Here is a 16,683-nt window from a genome sequence, read left to right on the forward strand (position 1 = left end):
ATTTAAATCTGTGCCTAGTCGATTAGTGACGTGCCCAATTGAGTCATACGTGTCTCTGGACCTTTTAACACATAATGGGACACATCAAGAAAGCTGTCTGATTTTTTCGCACGGCTGCAAATTCTTGGTAGCGGTGGCATTAAAATGACCCTAGTCCTGCTTAGAAGTTAAACATTATCATTTACCTCGGACCCTCTTATCAGTATTCTGACTCTGGCTCACCGTAGTAGATGACAGGCTCTCCATCATACAAGCAAAACCTAATTAACACCAGCACTTTTAAATCATAGCCTTAACATGATGCTCTGGTTAATGGATTATTGTGATGTCTGGAATTGGCCCGAGTGATTTATAACTCACTTCTTTTCTTTTATGTTTTTACCTTTTTTTTTTTTTTTTTTTTTGTGGTGGCATTTTTTATGACAAGAGGTCTGCTAATTTTATAGCTTTGCAGTTGTCGCATAAAACCAACAAAACAATTGTAGCCTAATGGTACTGCACAAGTCTAATGTAACCTTTACAAATCCAAGCAACATTTATTTAGCAGAAGGCGTATAGAAGCTATACTGAAGCTGAGTGCAAGAATTTCTGTAAACACAGTGATTGTCAGTCAACCTTTTCCACTACTGAATCATTACACATTCAATCCATAGTTGGTTGGCCTTTCTGCCATGAAGACGAAAAATGTCAACCCATCTTCCAGGAAGACGATTGATTGGAATCTTATCATCTTGTGAATTCCTGTTGACTTAATAAACGGATACAAACCAATCAGGAAAGCGATTATTTCTTTGACCAGAAGGTGTGATACAAGGAGCTATTTTTTAACTCCATTCATGATGAGCAGTTCAGACTGAGGATAAATGGATTGATAGGATGGGGGTATATTTAGCACAGATGGAATGTTTGAAATAGTTCTTGGAAAAATGTTTAGAGCTCAGATGTTGTTATAATTACCATGCGGAAATAGGCAGCCATCCTTCCAGGGACCCCATCTGCCCCCCCAAGCCCTAAATCGCCCCTTCCCATCTGCCTCATTCTGCCCCCAGCTTTCTTCCAATGTCTCTCTGTATCTAGACACCCAAGTTAACTTAAGAAATGGCTAAAGCTAATTTAAACATAATATACATTACAATCTATGAAACACTTGGTAGTGTTGGTTTTTCACTTTGTTGTGAAATGCTGTTCTGCATCTACACTACATCTATTGTTGACAGTATTTATTATTTTAAGTGTTATACGCTTAAAATGTTTTATTTGCGAGATTATATTAATACTTTTAAAAAGTGATTTATACCACACTACATTTTTTAAATAAAACTAAAGACCAGTGTTGGGGGTAAAGTATTATTACAAGTAATGCGAGACAGAAGCACTTCCTTCAGCCTGAGGCTTATCTTACATATACTTTTGGTGTGAAAGTCTTTACAGTCACCAAAAATATAACTTTTGGGGGTTTTATTATTAAAAACAAATAGGCAAGGCTGGTTTGGGTGACAAAAAGTAAGGCAGAAGTTGTCAGGTTTTTGGCAAGGAGGAACTCCGGTGCAGACAGGATTTACAACACAAACAGGTTTATTTACAAAAAGGGGAAAATAAAAACCCACGAGGGGGAAAACAAGGACTAGGGCAGATACAAAAATAACTAAACAGGACTGATTAATCAAGATAAACAAAGACTCAAAACAGGAGAACACTGACTACAAATAAACACTCACGGTATACAGGACACAGTATCTTAAAGGGGTTACCAGGGTATTATCACGAACCACAATCACAATTCTTAGGGAACAAATCTCAAATCACAGGTGAGGAACACAATGAACCGACGCAAGACAGAGCACACTAGGAGATCTAAATAGGGGGAACAATCAAGACACGACAGGTGGCACAGATGGGACAATCAAGACACGACTAGGTTAACAAGGGGGGCGGGGCAAGGGAACGAGACAACACAAGCACATGGCCCAAAGGCAAGGCCATGTGCTTGTACACAAAACACGGGTCTGTCATGATCCTGCCTCAAGACTAGGAAAAATCAAGGACACGAGGGCAGAATCATGACAGAACCCCTCCCTTAAGGAGCGGCTTCCAGACGCTCCTCAAGGGAACATCAAACACGAGACATGACGGACTGGGACACCGACACAAACCAACAAGACATGACAAATAATAACAAAGGCAGACATGAATACACGACGGCAGGGTTAGGGTGACAAATCAAAAAAAACAAACAGGGAAGGGGAGGAGGCGGGACCACAAAGTTCATGGGGGACAGACCAGGGTGGGTGGGTGGTGCAGGAATCTTAGGAGGACAGGACGAAGGCTGACGACGGGGGGTACGGGCAGGTCTGGGTGGTGAGGGGCGGGGAGGGGTCTCGGGACAACTGACAGGGGACATGATAGGAGCAGACAAGGGACGCGGGGCAACACTTACGGGACGCGGGGAGACGACAGCTGGACACGGGGGGACAACATCTACTGGACACGGGGCAACATCTACTGGACACGGGGGGACAACAGGACATCTACGGGACACGGGGCCACATCAACCGGATACATGACTACATCAGCAGGACACGGGGCAACACTCACGGGACACGGGGAGACAACATCTACGGGACACGGGGAGACGACATCAGGACACTCGGGATTTCTGGGGACAGGGTCTGAGGACAAGACAGGACTGACGGGGACTTCTAGGATACGGACAAGACTAGACAAATAATCTGAAAAGGCTTTAGCCGCTAAGACAATTGGCATCTCCTTACGAGATGAGACACGCTGTACTAAAGTCTTTGCTGCAGAGTCGGCCGCGGCACTCTCCTGCGCTCTCACGACTGCCGACTTGCATACTGCCCTCTTCTCTGCCAGCTCGGGCACGCCAGCGCTCACCGCTGCTGGCTCGGGCACGCCAGCGCTCACCGCTGCTGGCTCGGGCACGCCAGCGCTCACCGCTGCTGGCTCGGGCACGCCAGCGCTCTCCGCTGCTGGCACGGGCACGCCAGCGCTCTCCGCTGCTGGCACGGGCACGCCAGCGCTCTCCGCTGCTGGCACGGACACGCCAGCGCTCTCCGCTGCTGGCACGGACACGCCAGCGCTCTCCGCTGCTGGCACGGACACGCCAGCGCTCTCCGCTGCTGGCACGGACACGCCAGCGCTCTCCGCTGCTGGCACGGACACGCCAGCGCTCTCCGCTGCTGGCACGGACACGCCAGCGCTCTCCGCTGCTGGCACGGGAGGAGACAGGGTCACAGGACCGGCAGGCCCCCTCTTCCTCCTTGGGCGCGGTGCAGAGGCCACAGCTGGGTCAGAGGCGGGTTGGGGGAGTTTGGTCTCGGACGCCGAAGACTCAGAAGTTGACTCCCATGAAAACCGTCTCCCTCGTTTCATGGGGAGACTGCTGGCTGTGGAGGGCACCTCAGGACTCTGGGAGGGGCTTGCCTGATCCCCCAGGGTTGCCACGGCCAGGACACGACCCTCAGGGATCGTTGGCAGCTGGGTAGGTGGAGGGGACCTCTGTGGCTCCTCCTGGGAGATGCTTTCCCACAGCCGGGCATAATTACGGAGGACCCATTCCCCCTCAGGCGAGTATGGGAGGGTGACCCCCTTCCTGTCGGCGGGGGACGACGTCCAGCACAGCCTCCGGAACTCCGCCTGACGCTGAAGCTCAGAGGCCCTCCTGCCTGCTGAGTTCCTTGGTGGTCGGTTCATTCTGTCAGGTTTTTGGCAAGGAGGAACTCAGGTGCAGACAGGATTTACAACACAAACAGGTTTATTTACAAAAAGGGGAAAATAAAAACCCACGAGGGGGAAAACAAGGACTAGGGCAGATACAAAAATAACTAAACAGGACTGATTAATCAAGATAAACAAAGACTCAAAACAGGAGAACACTGACTACAAATAAACACTCACGGTATACAGGACACAGTATCTTAAAGGGGTTACCAGGGTATTATCACGAACCACAATCACAATTCTTAGGGAACAAATCTCAATCACAGGTGAGGAACACAATGAACCGACGCAAGACAGAGCACACTAGGAGATCTAAATAGGGGGAACAATCAAGACACGACAGGTGGCACAGATGGGACAATCAAGACACGACTAGGTTAACAAGGGGGGCGGGGCAAGGGAACGAGACAACACAAGCACATGGCCCAAAGGCAAGGCCATGTGCTTGTACACAAAACACGGGTCTGTCATGATCCTGCCTCAAGACTAGGAAAAATCAAGGACACGAGGGCAGAATCATGACAGAAGTAGCATAACACATTACTTTCCATAAAAATTAACTAAGTGATGCAATTAGTTACTTTTTTTATGGAGTAACACAATATTTTAATGCATTATTTTTAAAAGTAACTTCCCCCAATATTGACCGTGACTGTGAAAAATGTACAGACCTAAAAAAAATATACTTTTCCTTATTGATCCCTATAAAATTTAAGCTAAAATTTTGATTTTGCTAAAAAAAAAAAAAAAAAAAAAAAGATTTGTTGTACGTCAGTTACTTCAGAGTATTGTGGGGCACAAAACATGTATCGACTTGTACATATTGATGAACTAATATTTGGCATTCCTTATTTAGATTAATTGGGTTATCTGGACTATTTGTTTGAATTTAGATTATTGTCTTGTTAGACAATGAATCATCTCAAACAGTGGAGCATGATCAGTAAGTGGTAAAGCATAAAGGTTCCCTCTCAACTGTCTTTGTCTGGCTGTTAGAAATGGCAAAGGTCAGCAGATTCCAGGTTGCATGTTTTCTTCAACCTGTCTCAGCAGCTGTGCTTTGGTATTACATTTTTAAAAAGATTTAGACCATAAATTATTCAATTAATATTTGTGAATTGTTTTTTTTTTTTTTTTTTTTTTTTTTTTTTTTTTTTGCTTTATCCAAATCTTTTGTGAAACCTAAATAAACTGATGTCATTTAACACAGCATCATTTTTACGAGGATGACGTTTCCTCCATCTCCCGTTAGATGGCGCCATATGCTAAATCTTTACTCCTCATTACAGAATAGTCTGCATTTGACATCAGAAGGAAGGATATCCAAAACAGCCTGAGTGCTCTGGACGCATTAGTAATCAAGAAATCTGCTATGAAATTAATTTAAATTTTATTACACTACATTGCAGATTCACTTAATAACCATATACACTTCCACCACTTTGGCCATATTTTTTTTAATTATTCTGTTGCTGTGTTAGTCATAATAATTGCTTTTGGAATCAACGGATTATTATTTTGCTATTTATTTAAAATGTGTATTTGTAAATGGCAATAGTGAAACCAGCAAGTTTTCACATCTGATTCAACAAAATGCTGCACTCTGATTACCTCAAATTGCTTTTATAATGAATACACGTAAAAGGTTTTTTTAAACATTTGTCATGAAGTGCTTTATTGAACTCTGAAGCAGACAATTATGCACCCACAATGGTTGAATAATAAAGTGGTGAGATGAATCAAATCAGCATGATTCGTGGGATATTAATCTACGCATTTTACCATTGTTAATACATTTTAAATGATGAATAAAAAAATGATCAAATGCAAAACAGTATTAGAGGGCAACTGATATTTTGTCATTGCTTGATATGGCCACTCATTAAAGATCCACTGAAATCTTCAGTCATTCCCATTTCTGAAAGAGAAAAATAGTACTTTCACATGTCAAGATTCAATTACTAGAAATGTAATGAAACAAATCAACTGTTATGTAATTCACCTTTTAATCGCAGGTATGCAAGATGACCCAGCAATGAGAGAAAATAGGAATCATCTGTGGAATATGAAAACAGACTATTTAGCTTTAAGGTTTTCTATAATAATATTAATAAGAAGAAATTTCATTAAAAAAAAAAGCTGTAAGAACTGACTGTATGAAGATGCTGGTAAGTTTGAACTTTCATTCCACATGTCTCTTTTGCCCGTAGCTCTGTGTCTTACATTAAGACTTCTGTGAGCATCTGCAAGAGGACAGCCACGAAATTATCACAATAAAACCAATATTAAATGTACTTGAAATACAAATGTACTGTACACAATATTTTCAAGTTTGTCTAATTATTTGAATGCAATGAACTTACAAGGTCCTAGCAGGTACCCAGCACTGTTCAGAGTCCATCCCTTTTTCTCTGGATTCTGTGGGATTAACAAAGAGACTCATAAAAGAGATGACGAAAAAAAAAAAAAAACAATCATCTTGCTGAGCTTCAGAAGAGGTAATAGAAGGTGTACCGTGAGGGTCATGCCATGGATCCTTGACAGATGTGCAGTAAAGACACAGAGCGAGATACAAAATAAAGCACAACTCGTCTGCATCTGTGAAAAAAACAATCCATATTCAGTCTTTTTATTATTATTATTATTGCTGTTGTATTTGTAGGTTGTGTTAGGTTAGGTTTACCAGATCCCATTAATACTAAAGGATGACGTTAGAAATTAATCAGTATTTATAAAGAAATATATAAAACTCACAAATTTGAAACAGCAAGACTGAGATTACTTTTTTATTTAAATATCTAAATAAAAGATAAAGATTTTTTCCTTTCCAAAATTGTTGAAAGCCATTTAATCTGAAATATCCTATTTGTTAGCCCTTTCCTCCCCAAATTTCAATATCAGTGAATTATTATAATATTCAACAAATATGATAAAGATTGATCTATGGTTCCATGGAAAACCTTTAGCATCCGTGGTATCTTTCCATTGCACAAAAGATTATTTAGTAAATAGAAGCTTCTTCAGATTATTAAAATGTTCTTCACGCCAAGAAAAGAACAGATCTTTGGGAAACCTAAAATGGTTTTTCTGGCACTGCTGCGAAAACAATCCTTTTGCACCCTTTATTTTTAGAGTGTATGCATATTTGTATTGTTATCATTGAATTTAATAAATTGTATCTTTGATGTTTTTCCTCAAGCTGTAACTTCACAGGCACAATTCAAAAAAATATTAAAGTGGTTAAAACGTTAAACACAACAAAGATAATACTTACCTTATAAGAGAACAGTTGCTGTTTATAAATATTTATTTAAAAAAAACGGATTCCAGAAAAAAAAACAGAGACAGTCTGTAACCTTCAAACAACAGGTTTGCTGCAGGTGTGCGTCTGAATGAGGGACAGTCTGTCTTTTATACACCCAGCGGCATACAGCATATTAACATAATGAAACTCTATTAGTACAACGTTCATTTGTTCATTTCTCATAATTACTGGTGCTGTTTACAGAGACGGGAGAGAGAGGAAGGACAGAGAATGATGATACAGAATTAATCAGACAGTAAGCAAGGTTATGCGGTACAGGACAGGAGGAGGAATAGTCCCAAAAACAACAAAACATACATATAGTGTAGATCTATCTATCTATCTATCTATCTATCTATCTATCTATCTATCTATCTATCTATCTATCTATCTATCTATCTATCTATCTATCTATCTATCTATCTATCCATTGGATTCACATGAGGCAATACTGAAATCCAGTTCAATCCATGATGCTTTTCTCCATTTAATAACAGCACTTTGCCCTAGATATAATTACAGCACCTACCGCTCCTTTCTATCCATTAACAGGGAAGCCCTAAAACACTCCACCTAATTATCTGCAACTAATTGTGCTAAAGCTGCATTTGTGGCGGGGGTGAGGGATACAGCCGACAAGGAAGCGTGTTGAAACAGGGAATGAGAGCTGAAATTTCAGACTCCTGTGGGAGGCATTATAGTGACCTTAGATGAATTAACCCCGATCTTTGCCCCCGTGTTTAATTTTTATGCACTCATCTTCTGCTAAGAGCAGGTCAGCTCTTATACCTGAGGTAATTTCTTTTTTCCCCTCTCAGAAATCGATATCCTGAGGTTTTGGGCAGCAGTTGAAATCATAGGAATTGTGGAAATAGTTAGATGGAAACAGATCAAACAATTTTACTTAAAACTTATAAATGTCAAATCTATTAATTGTTTTAAATCCTGCAGCCTGTGAATAACATGAAAAGATCACAAAATGTCATATCATGAAAATAATTTGCTTGAATTTTAAGTCAAATGCTGCTAATTCAGAGGAGTAAAAAGGGAGTATATGGGTCTAAAAGCTGTAAGAGTCTGTGACTATAGGGCTGATATTTTATTTATGGTGGGTGTTCTGTACACTTGCCTTCCGCTGAAGATGCTTTGCTTACAGACAGGAACTCTCAAGCAATAGAACGAATCAGAATTAAGAATTTTATATATGCAAAATGTAGTTTTACATGATCTCATGTGAAGCCACCACGTTTCATTTACCCTCCGTGTAACCTCACCGACTTTGCCCAGTTTAAGGTAAGTTCATTTTATTTCTTTTGTAAAACAATTGACTCTAGAAAACATTATAAGGAATCAGTCAAATTCTGAAAATGTTCTAAGATATGCCAGTTAGATGTTGATTATATAGAAACATTGTTTATCTGAGACACCGTTTGTGATCAAAAAAGTTACATAATAGGAGGAAATAATAAAAAAAAAATACTGTCTGATTTAACCATCATACAGGATGTAGCCCTAAAAAATCTAAATTGATATAATCACAGAAGGATGTACTCTCCAATTTTCATAACAGCAAACAAAGTACTTTTTTCCCAGTGCTAGTACTTGAATAGTTAATGACATGCATGTGTAAAATGATAGCTTTGGTTTCGTTACCATAGGCAAGGAAATACGAGACTACAAGACACTTCCTGTGCCCTCTTCTGTTTTTGTGCTAGAGAAAAGGAGTGGGGGTTATTTTGTATTATCTTTCTAGGCAGCAAATTCTTATAAACACATACGAAAACAAATGTAGCACACATGCTATTCTTAAAGAAAAACTGTGAAACCAGCTTGGTTCTGTGAACACTTAGAAAGTTGAACAATATGGCATATTTTCTGCTTCTCAGCCTGCTACTGATAATAAAAAGTGTTTTTTTTTTTTTTTTTTTTTTTTTTTTAATTCTTTTACAATTTTCACTGGTTCTTATAAGATTATTTTAATATTTATTTATTTTGTGCTTACAGATATGGCATCTGAGTGCTGTCTCAGTCTCACCAAATACTTCCTCTTTCTCTTCAACTTGATATTCTTTGTAAGTTGAAAATGAGTCTTAAGACACAGTTAACCAATTTATAATATTGTCTACCAAAATCATAAAATACATACATTACAATACCCTCTGGTACATTAAACAGCAATGAGATAATTTTCTTACAGTAATATAACTTTTTGGTCTCAGCAAGGCCAAATGTTCACATTCTTACAATGTAGATGTCGGACTGCTGTTGGACTGTGATTTTTCAACAGAAACTGTCTCATTTAGCTCTTAGGATCTCTCCTCCTATCTATGGGACTATGGATACTACTTTCAGAGGATAAAATGTTCAGTAAGTGTTACCTTTATTTGAGTGTGGAATTAACTGTGTATTCTGGTTCTTTGTCTATTAATCATTACATGTTGTGAACTATTAAATATTACTTTTTTTTGCAGAGATTTTTGAAGTGCCTCCTCCTCCCTACATTTCCATCCATCTCTTGTCTTACTTGTTGATCATCAGTGGCTCTGTGACCATGTCATTAGGCTTCTTAGGATGTCTAGGTTCTCTGAAGACTGTCAAATGCCTGCTGGCAACTGTGAGTTTTCAGAAAACCAAAACTTTATGGATTTATATGCCATTTATGTGACTGATTTGAGATGTATGCCATCGGAGATACACTTTAACCATAAAAAATACTGTTAAAATTTTAAGAGCTTAGTAGTAGTCACCAACCTCTTGGGAATTGTGCTTGCTTTTGGTGCAAGTGTTTGTAATGCATCAGTACGTTTATCTGCTCCATTGAACTGTAACAGTGTGTTAAAATAAGCTTTATTTATCTGCAGTATTTTATCCTGCTCACGATTCTTCTCGCGGCTCAGATAGTGGGTGCGGTTCTTTTCTACACCCAGAAGACTGAGGTAACCCAAGCGTGAGGATCAGCAGTCCCACCCAGTTAGTGCTGGGCTTTTTAGAACGATCCAGCACATGACTTAATTAATTTGGTGTCAAGATTTAAATCAGTTTGATTGATTTCTCTTATTGAAAGCTATATGCCTATAAAGCTTCAGATGCAATCATGACTAAAACATCTTCGACTTGTTTTTTTCCTCACTCTTAATCAGCTGGCTGTTTCACTAGAGGTTCAAACTGTTAAACTAATAAGCACATTTGGACAAAATAATTCCAATTTCAAGAGTTTTGAAACGACTCTACTGGATATTCAGAAGAAGGTGAGATTCACAGCACACAAGAGTAAACAACACAAAAAAGCTAAATAAGAAAAAGTTTTTGTTTGCAATTACATTTTCCAAGTAAATTGCACACATAGAATTAAAAGAAAATCCACAAATGATCAAAAAACATATTTTTTTATTTTAAGGCAATTGTTGCATTTAGTTTCAGTTTAATGCCACAAAAATGATTAATGTCATGCAAGCACAAATGTATTTTACATATATTTAAATGAGGCTATAAATTTAGTTGCGTTGCTTTAGCTCATTTTAAATATAAATTGAAAAAAGAAGCAACACGGCTAAAAAGATTTACAATAAAAAGTTATACAATAAAAAGCTCTTATTTCTGACATAGTTGTCCCCTGGTATGATATCATTAGAATATCTTTGACAGTTACTTTGTAAAGTTTGAAACAGGATATCACCTCCACCATTACATCTCCGCAGGCCAAATGCTGTGGTTGGAATGGAATAGAAGACTGGGGTAAATCTATACCCTGTTCTTGCTACGTCAATGCTACTGTCAATGCGACATATGAAATAAAACATCCAAAATGTTTCACGTGTTCCTCAAATAGTTCCTGTTCAGATGGGATTTATTATCAGGTATGGTTTCAGTTCTGCCCTGTAGTTATTTTTGGGTAAAATGTGTTCCAACATCACGCATCACATTCATTTTTTTCTCTCTCTCAAAGGGTTGCGGTGAGAAAATAAAGACATGGCTGGATGAAAATCTTCTCTTAATTTTGGTGTTTATTTTGGCCATTTGTGTGGTGGAGGTAAGCAAGCTGTCACCAAACAATTTAGACCCAATTCAGAAAATCCAGATAACTATAACCCTTTACTGTCCTAGAGTTAATGAGAACAAACAAAGTAAAATGGTGTTCTGTCTCATAGTGTCTTCAGTGGATATGCCTTGTATCTTACTGTTGCCTTAATCGTACACACCGTTGCTGTCCTAGAGAGTCACACAGCAGCCATATTCAGCTGTCCAGGTCTCAGTTTGTGACTAGCGTAGTGTGTCTGAGTGCCTCATTGTTGCATGCTGAAATAATGTCAGTCTTGTGTTGTCCTTAAAGGCTGGAATACACTACACAGATTTTAAATTTGAACAGATTTTTAAACACTACAGGCATCATACACTTGCCAACTTTGTACAGTTACAGAGAATAACTGAACAACATAATACACTTAAAGCTGCGGTAGGTAACTTTTGACGCTCTAGCGGTTAATAAACAGAACTGCTTGCGTCTTGCGGAAGAACATCGTAGCCGGAACTACTTCTCTCTGTTTATGTCTATGAAGAATCACAAAGGTACTGGGTTACTCCGCCGCGGTACCCCCAAAGCAATCTAAAATAGTCCGAATATAAACACTTATTATAGGTGCACCCTAGTGATTCAGGACAAGCCAAAAACACGGTTTGGAAAATGGATTCATGGTGTACTCGCTTATTATATACATTTTTCTACATTTTTAACACAAACAAAGTTACGGACCGCAGCTCTGATTGGTTTTTTCTTACCAGGAGCGATGGATTTTCTGCAAATGGCAATAGGACCACTGGGAGGAGCCAGAGGAGCTTGTTTTTTTCACAGATTATCTGTCACATATTCTACTGTCAGGACATAATGACAGGTTTAACATATATGTAAAAAATATATTTTTACAAAAGTTACCTACTGCAGCTTTAATGAATGAGGACCACACACTACTAAAATACAAGACACTATTGTATTGCAGCCTTAAGGAACTGATTTTGAAATATTGAGTAGACATTACTTATTACATAGATTTACAAGTCAATTGTTAATCTGTCGGTCTAGTGGTAAAAAGAACATTAAAATTTAGGTTCTCCATTTCTATTACAATCAGCAGTTGAGAGCAAGAGAGCAAGAGAGAGCAGTCAAATACCGTATTTTCCGGACTATTAGTCACACTTTTTTTCATAGTTTGGCTGGTCCTGCGAGTTATAGTGAGGTGCAACTTATCAAAATTGACGAGGAAAAAAACCAAGAGAAAACATTACCGCGAGAGGGCGCTCTATGCTGCTCAGTGCTCCTGTACTCTACACTGTAAACATAGAGCCCCCTCTCGCGGCTGTAGACGGTAATGTTTTCTCTTGGTTTTTTTTCCTCGTCATGGCTTATTTTTGGACTGATGCGACTTATACTTAGGTGCGACTTATAGTCTGAAAAATACAGTAAGCGAAAAAATTTTATGGGCCAAAAAGATCCTTTGACTTCTGACTGCTACGATTTACCAATCAGAAGGAAATATTCTAGAGCGATGTGTAACAAGTAATATTAATGCATGATACTACTTGGTGTGGACTACTATTTCCATAATATTGTTTCTGGGATTAGACATTTGCTGTATTAGTTGTACCTTTTCTTTTAATTTTTCTAACTCTGTGAGTGTATTGTTTGGAGTCACAAAATCTGATTGTACAAAGGCCTCTGTAGTTACTTTTAATTATATCTTCCCTCACAGAGATTTCACTGTGGAATACTGGCAAGGTAGATTTATTGTGCTGTTATAATAGTAGCCTATAGTGTGGTGTGAAGATTCATCCATTGGCAGTGTTTGACCAGAATAGTCAATTTAGTACATTGCTAAAGGTAGATTATTAATGGTTTACTGAGCTTGAACCATGGATGATTAATTTCTGAAAATTATCTTTCATCCTCTTTGCAGATATGTGGTATGATCCTTTCGATGTGTCTGTATAAAGAGGGTTCTGTGGAGTACAACACAATTTTCTACTAAGATGACCAGGATCAGTGAGTGAGGGGGGAAAAGTCAAGCATTTGCTTTCTGTCATTCATTTGTATGATGTTTTTGATGTATGATGTTTTCCTTGTTATTCCGATGCTATGTGTTTTTATCTGTTTAGGGAAAAGTACAAATAATTTGAACCTGTTGAAATAATATTTAAAGGATATAAGCTTTTATTTCTTAATTCTCAGAACATGTTGCATGTGACCAAGAATGTTCTCATTTGTTCAGTTTAGCCAGTGGGTGAGAAAAACGTTAGGGTGAGGCAGTATAATATTTCACCATTGTTGTGCACACAAAGCAGATAACATCAATACTGAGGCAATGAGTGTGATACTGTTCACATAACATGTATTCTACATGTAAAATATTAGAACTCAAATTTTCCTTCAATATATATATGTATACATATATATATATATATATATATATATATATATATATATATATATATATATATATATATATATATTTTTTTTTTTGTAAGGTGACAAGTAGTATAGCATGTGGCTTTTAAAAATTTTTTATCTTTTGAATTGAATCTTTAAAGTGAATTGTGTAACACACTTTGTAAAACAGGGTAATTGTAATAAAATAATAATAAAAAATATGTTATAAAGTTGATTTTGTTTTGGTCATAATGAATGCATTTATGTGTCTATTAAACTGAGGATCTAAATGGTACATGGGACATGTAATACCCCATTGCAAGTTATTGTTAGGGCAGGGAGGAGGACAGCACACTTGTTATCAGGTATCGTATATATATACATGCTGTGATCATCTCCCTCATTAATTCCAGAGCAACACTACAGACTAAGAAGGTAAGAAGGATATTGTCAGACTATTTTTACTGTTCTTATACATAAATATATACATACACACACTCATTAACATGAATTATTTATTTATTACTGTCAGTTTGATAAAGACACAAAGATGGGATCCCGCACATTGGTTCTGATCATGTTTTTAAGTGCCCTCTGTGGTAAGTGGGAAACAATTTTGACTTTTTCAAAAAATATTGTCATTACAATAAACTGGATAATATATGTGACTCTGGAGCATCAAACCAGGAATAAGGGTCTTTTTTATTATTATTGAGATGTATACAACATCTGAAAGCTGAATAAATAAGCTTTATATATGGTTTGTTAGGATAGGAATTTATTTAGCCCCGATACAACTATTGGAAAATCTAGGATCTAAGGGTGCAAAAAAAAATTTTTTCAAAAAAATGAGAAATTTGGCCTTAAATTTGTCCAAATGATGCATTCAAGATTTTGATCTCATTAGTTGCCCAGGCACTGAGGTGCAACTACTGCGTGAAGATTGACAGAGCCAACCCCAGCTGTAATGAGATAGAGGAGAAAGATTGCAGCAGTGGTTTTGACAAGTGCATTAAAATTAAAATGCATCATCCAGCCTGTGAGTTGACCATACATTTTTCCTGATGTTGAAACTGATGAAAATATGATAGTTCCTTTTTTACGTTCTATTGCATGTGTAAACTGAGAGTTGCATCAATTGATGGAGTGCATTGATTCATAGTGAGTATTATTTAATTTGTGAAAGCTATTCTGCATTTCTTTTTGTAGACGGTGAGGTACGCAGATGTGGCAAAACTGTTGAGTGTGATGCTCAGGTACCTCCTCAGGTGGAGAAAGTGTGCTGCAACACAGATCTCTGCAACTGATCTGCTCCATCAGCCAAATATATTTTACAATGTTCAGTTTTTATCTCATGCTGCATAAAATTTATTTATCACTGATTTAAAATCACTGACTTTAATTTAATATATGTAAATGTTAGAAGAGAATAATATAAAGAAATAAAATCTGGCCAGCGAAGCAAAAAAAAAAATCGAGTCTTTGTGTTTTCTAAAACATTTTATCTTCTTGTACATAGTCAGAGGTAGAGCACAGTCAGCATTAACACACACAAAAAATGACTTCTCACCCAGACAAAACACAAAAAATGCAGACGCAGAAACACCACACAAAGCCAAAAAGCATCTCCTTAACTACTTTTTTTTTCTTAGATTATTGCAAAGTTACATTTAAACTGAATTACAATACAGTCAATACAGTTGACAATATTCATCAGTAAGCCTTAAAAAAGAATTATATTTTTTATTTAAAAAAAAAATTATATACAGATGCATTAAAGCTACTTAATATGCTTGTGTTCAATGTAATCCTTTTGTTAACCATTACAGAGATAGTGGCCTATTGAGTAGAGACAGAACAGACCACTTGTTAAAATAACCAGGGCAGATATAAACAGTAATGCATAGACAGACATTCTCTTTTCTGCCGCCCCTCGGACCACACATTTCAGACCAGCTGGACAATCAAAAGCTTGTCCATTGCAAACGAAAAACGTGTCACGCAGTCTAGGTAGTACCCAGGAGAGCAAGACGTACACAAACAAAACCTCCACTGCAATTCGTAGAACGATGCTGAACAAGTACACCATCACACTACTTTTGCTTTTGTGGAAGTCTATCATCATCCTACCACCAACAGTCATGGTGGGATCAGAGACAGCTTCCTGCTTGCTTTGAGATTCCATTTCTCTCTCCTTCTTCTTCTGGAATGAAGACCGAAGATGGGAGGAAAACAGCTCCATGAGAAGGACCGAGAGCACAAGAAGAATAAAGAGGAAATGCCACGCCATCACTACAGAATTGTCAAAGTATTCATTAAAACAAGCTTTAATGCAGTAGGAGCTAGTGGTGTTACAGTGGAAATCATCATTTACGGTTTTCCATGGAAACTGAGCCAGAAAGACGGTCACAAGGCGGATGCAGAGCAGACCGAACCACATGGTGCGACCTTTATAGGTGGCAGTGGAGTCCACCGCAGTGCGGAGGATTGGGATAAGCCCGGTAACTATCGCTGCCATTGCTCTCTGTAGATTTGTCTCCTGTATGGGAATAAAGAACGTATCTGTACAAAAAAAAATTTAAATGTTCAATTATGGTTATATTACAGATATTTGGTATCTGCTTAATATTTTTGGTAAATTGTGAGAAACAACATCAACATGATTTCAAAAAGCAGTAATTATTTCATTTAAACAATATGAACCAAACTTACCTTTTTATAGGGATCAAAGGTTTTGTGTGTTTGCCCAGTGCTGAAGTTGTTGAGCTTGTGGGAGTTGTTGAGAATTTTGAGCTTCACTCAATATATAGCCTGTAACTGTACGTGTCATCAAAAATGGTTTCGCACATTTATCCACAGTCATTTTTCTCAACTTGTAGTTTTAGTCAGTATTTGTCTTATGTTAATAATAAATATCTATTTTTATGTTCACTGCTCATCCCTTCTTTAGATGATTTTATAAACTGAATTTAAATGACATGTTAGTTTAATAGCCACTAGTTAAGATTTGGTTGACAACGGCCAATTATTATTAGTATTACTTTTGCTAACACTAATTTAATTACTATTTTACACAATAATAAATTAAAAACAATAAAGTCATCAAAACTATGAAATTCAAACTGTCTGCTTCTTTCTTTCATTATCTAGACATACTCACCTATTTAAGAAAAAAATATATATTGAAAAGAAAGTCATATCTTTGAGTCTACAAAACTAG

General features: G+C 37.9%; 3 protein-coding genes across 3 annotated transcripts; 1 reads left to right on the top strand and 2 right to left on the bottom strand.

Moving 5' to 3' along the window:
• Positions 1–5,394: 5,394 nt before the first annotated feature.
• gall (galanin-like) lies at positions 5,395–7,115 on the bottom strand. Its single transcript, XM_052570826.1, has 6 exons — positions 7,016–7,115; positions 6,256–6,339; positions 6,105–6,159; positions 5,895–5,984; positions 5,744–5,797; positions 5,395–5,659 (listed from the first exon to the last, which is right to left on the bottom strand). The coding sequence occupies exons 2-6, from the start codon at positions 6,337–6,339 to the stop codon at positions 5,601–5,603; spliced, it is 342 nt and encodes a 113-aa protein (XP_052426786.1). The 5' UTR covers positions 7,016–7,115; the 3' UTR covers positions 5,395–5,600.
• Positions 7,116–8,240: 1,125 nt separating this feature from the next.
• On the top strand, positions 8,241–15,199 carry cd37 (CD37 molecule). Its single transcript, XM_052570824.1, has 11 exons — positions 8,241–8,338; positions 9,050–9,117; positions 9,349–9,412; positions 9,517–9,659; positions 9,907–9,981; positions 10,186–10,293; positions 10,744–10,902; positions 10,992–11,075; positions 12,994–14,062; positions 14,371–14,502; positions 14,673–15,199. The coding sequence occupies exons 2-9, from the start codon at positions 9,052–9,054 to the stop codon at positions 13,063–13,065; spliced, it is 771 nt and encodes a 256-aa protein (XP_052426784.1). The 5' UTR covers positions 8,241–8,338; positions 9,050–9,051; the 3' UTR covers positions 13,066–14,062; positions 14,371–14,502; positions 14,673–15,199.
• Positions 15,200–15,214: 15 nt separating this feature from the next.
• gjz1 (gap junction protein zeta 1) lies at positions 15,215–16,525 on the bottom strand. Its single transcript, XM_052570825.1, has 2 exons — positions 16,176–16,525; positions 15,215–16,025 (listed from the first exon to the last, which is right to left on the bottom strand). The coding sequence occupies exon 2, from the start codon at positions 15,979–15,981 to the stop codon at positions 15,280–15,282; it is 702 nt and encodes a 233-aa protein (XP_052426785.1). The 5' UTR covers positions 15,982–16,025; positions 16,176–16,525; the 3' UTR covers positions 15,215–15,279.
• Between the last annotated feature and the right edge of the window lie 158 nt (positions 16,526–16,683).

Source organism: Carassius gibelio, chromosome B12 (assembly GCF_023724105.1).
Source record: "Carassius gibelio isolate Cgi1373 ecotype wild population from Czech Republic chromosome B12, carGib1.2-hapl.c, whole genome shotgun sequence".
Taxonomy (NCBI): Eukaryota; Metazoa; Chordata; class Actinopteri; order Cypriniformes; family Cyprinidae; genus Carassius; species Carassius gibelio.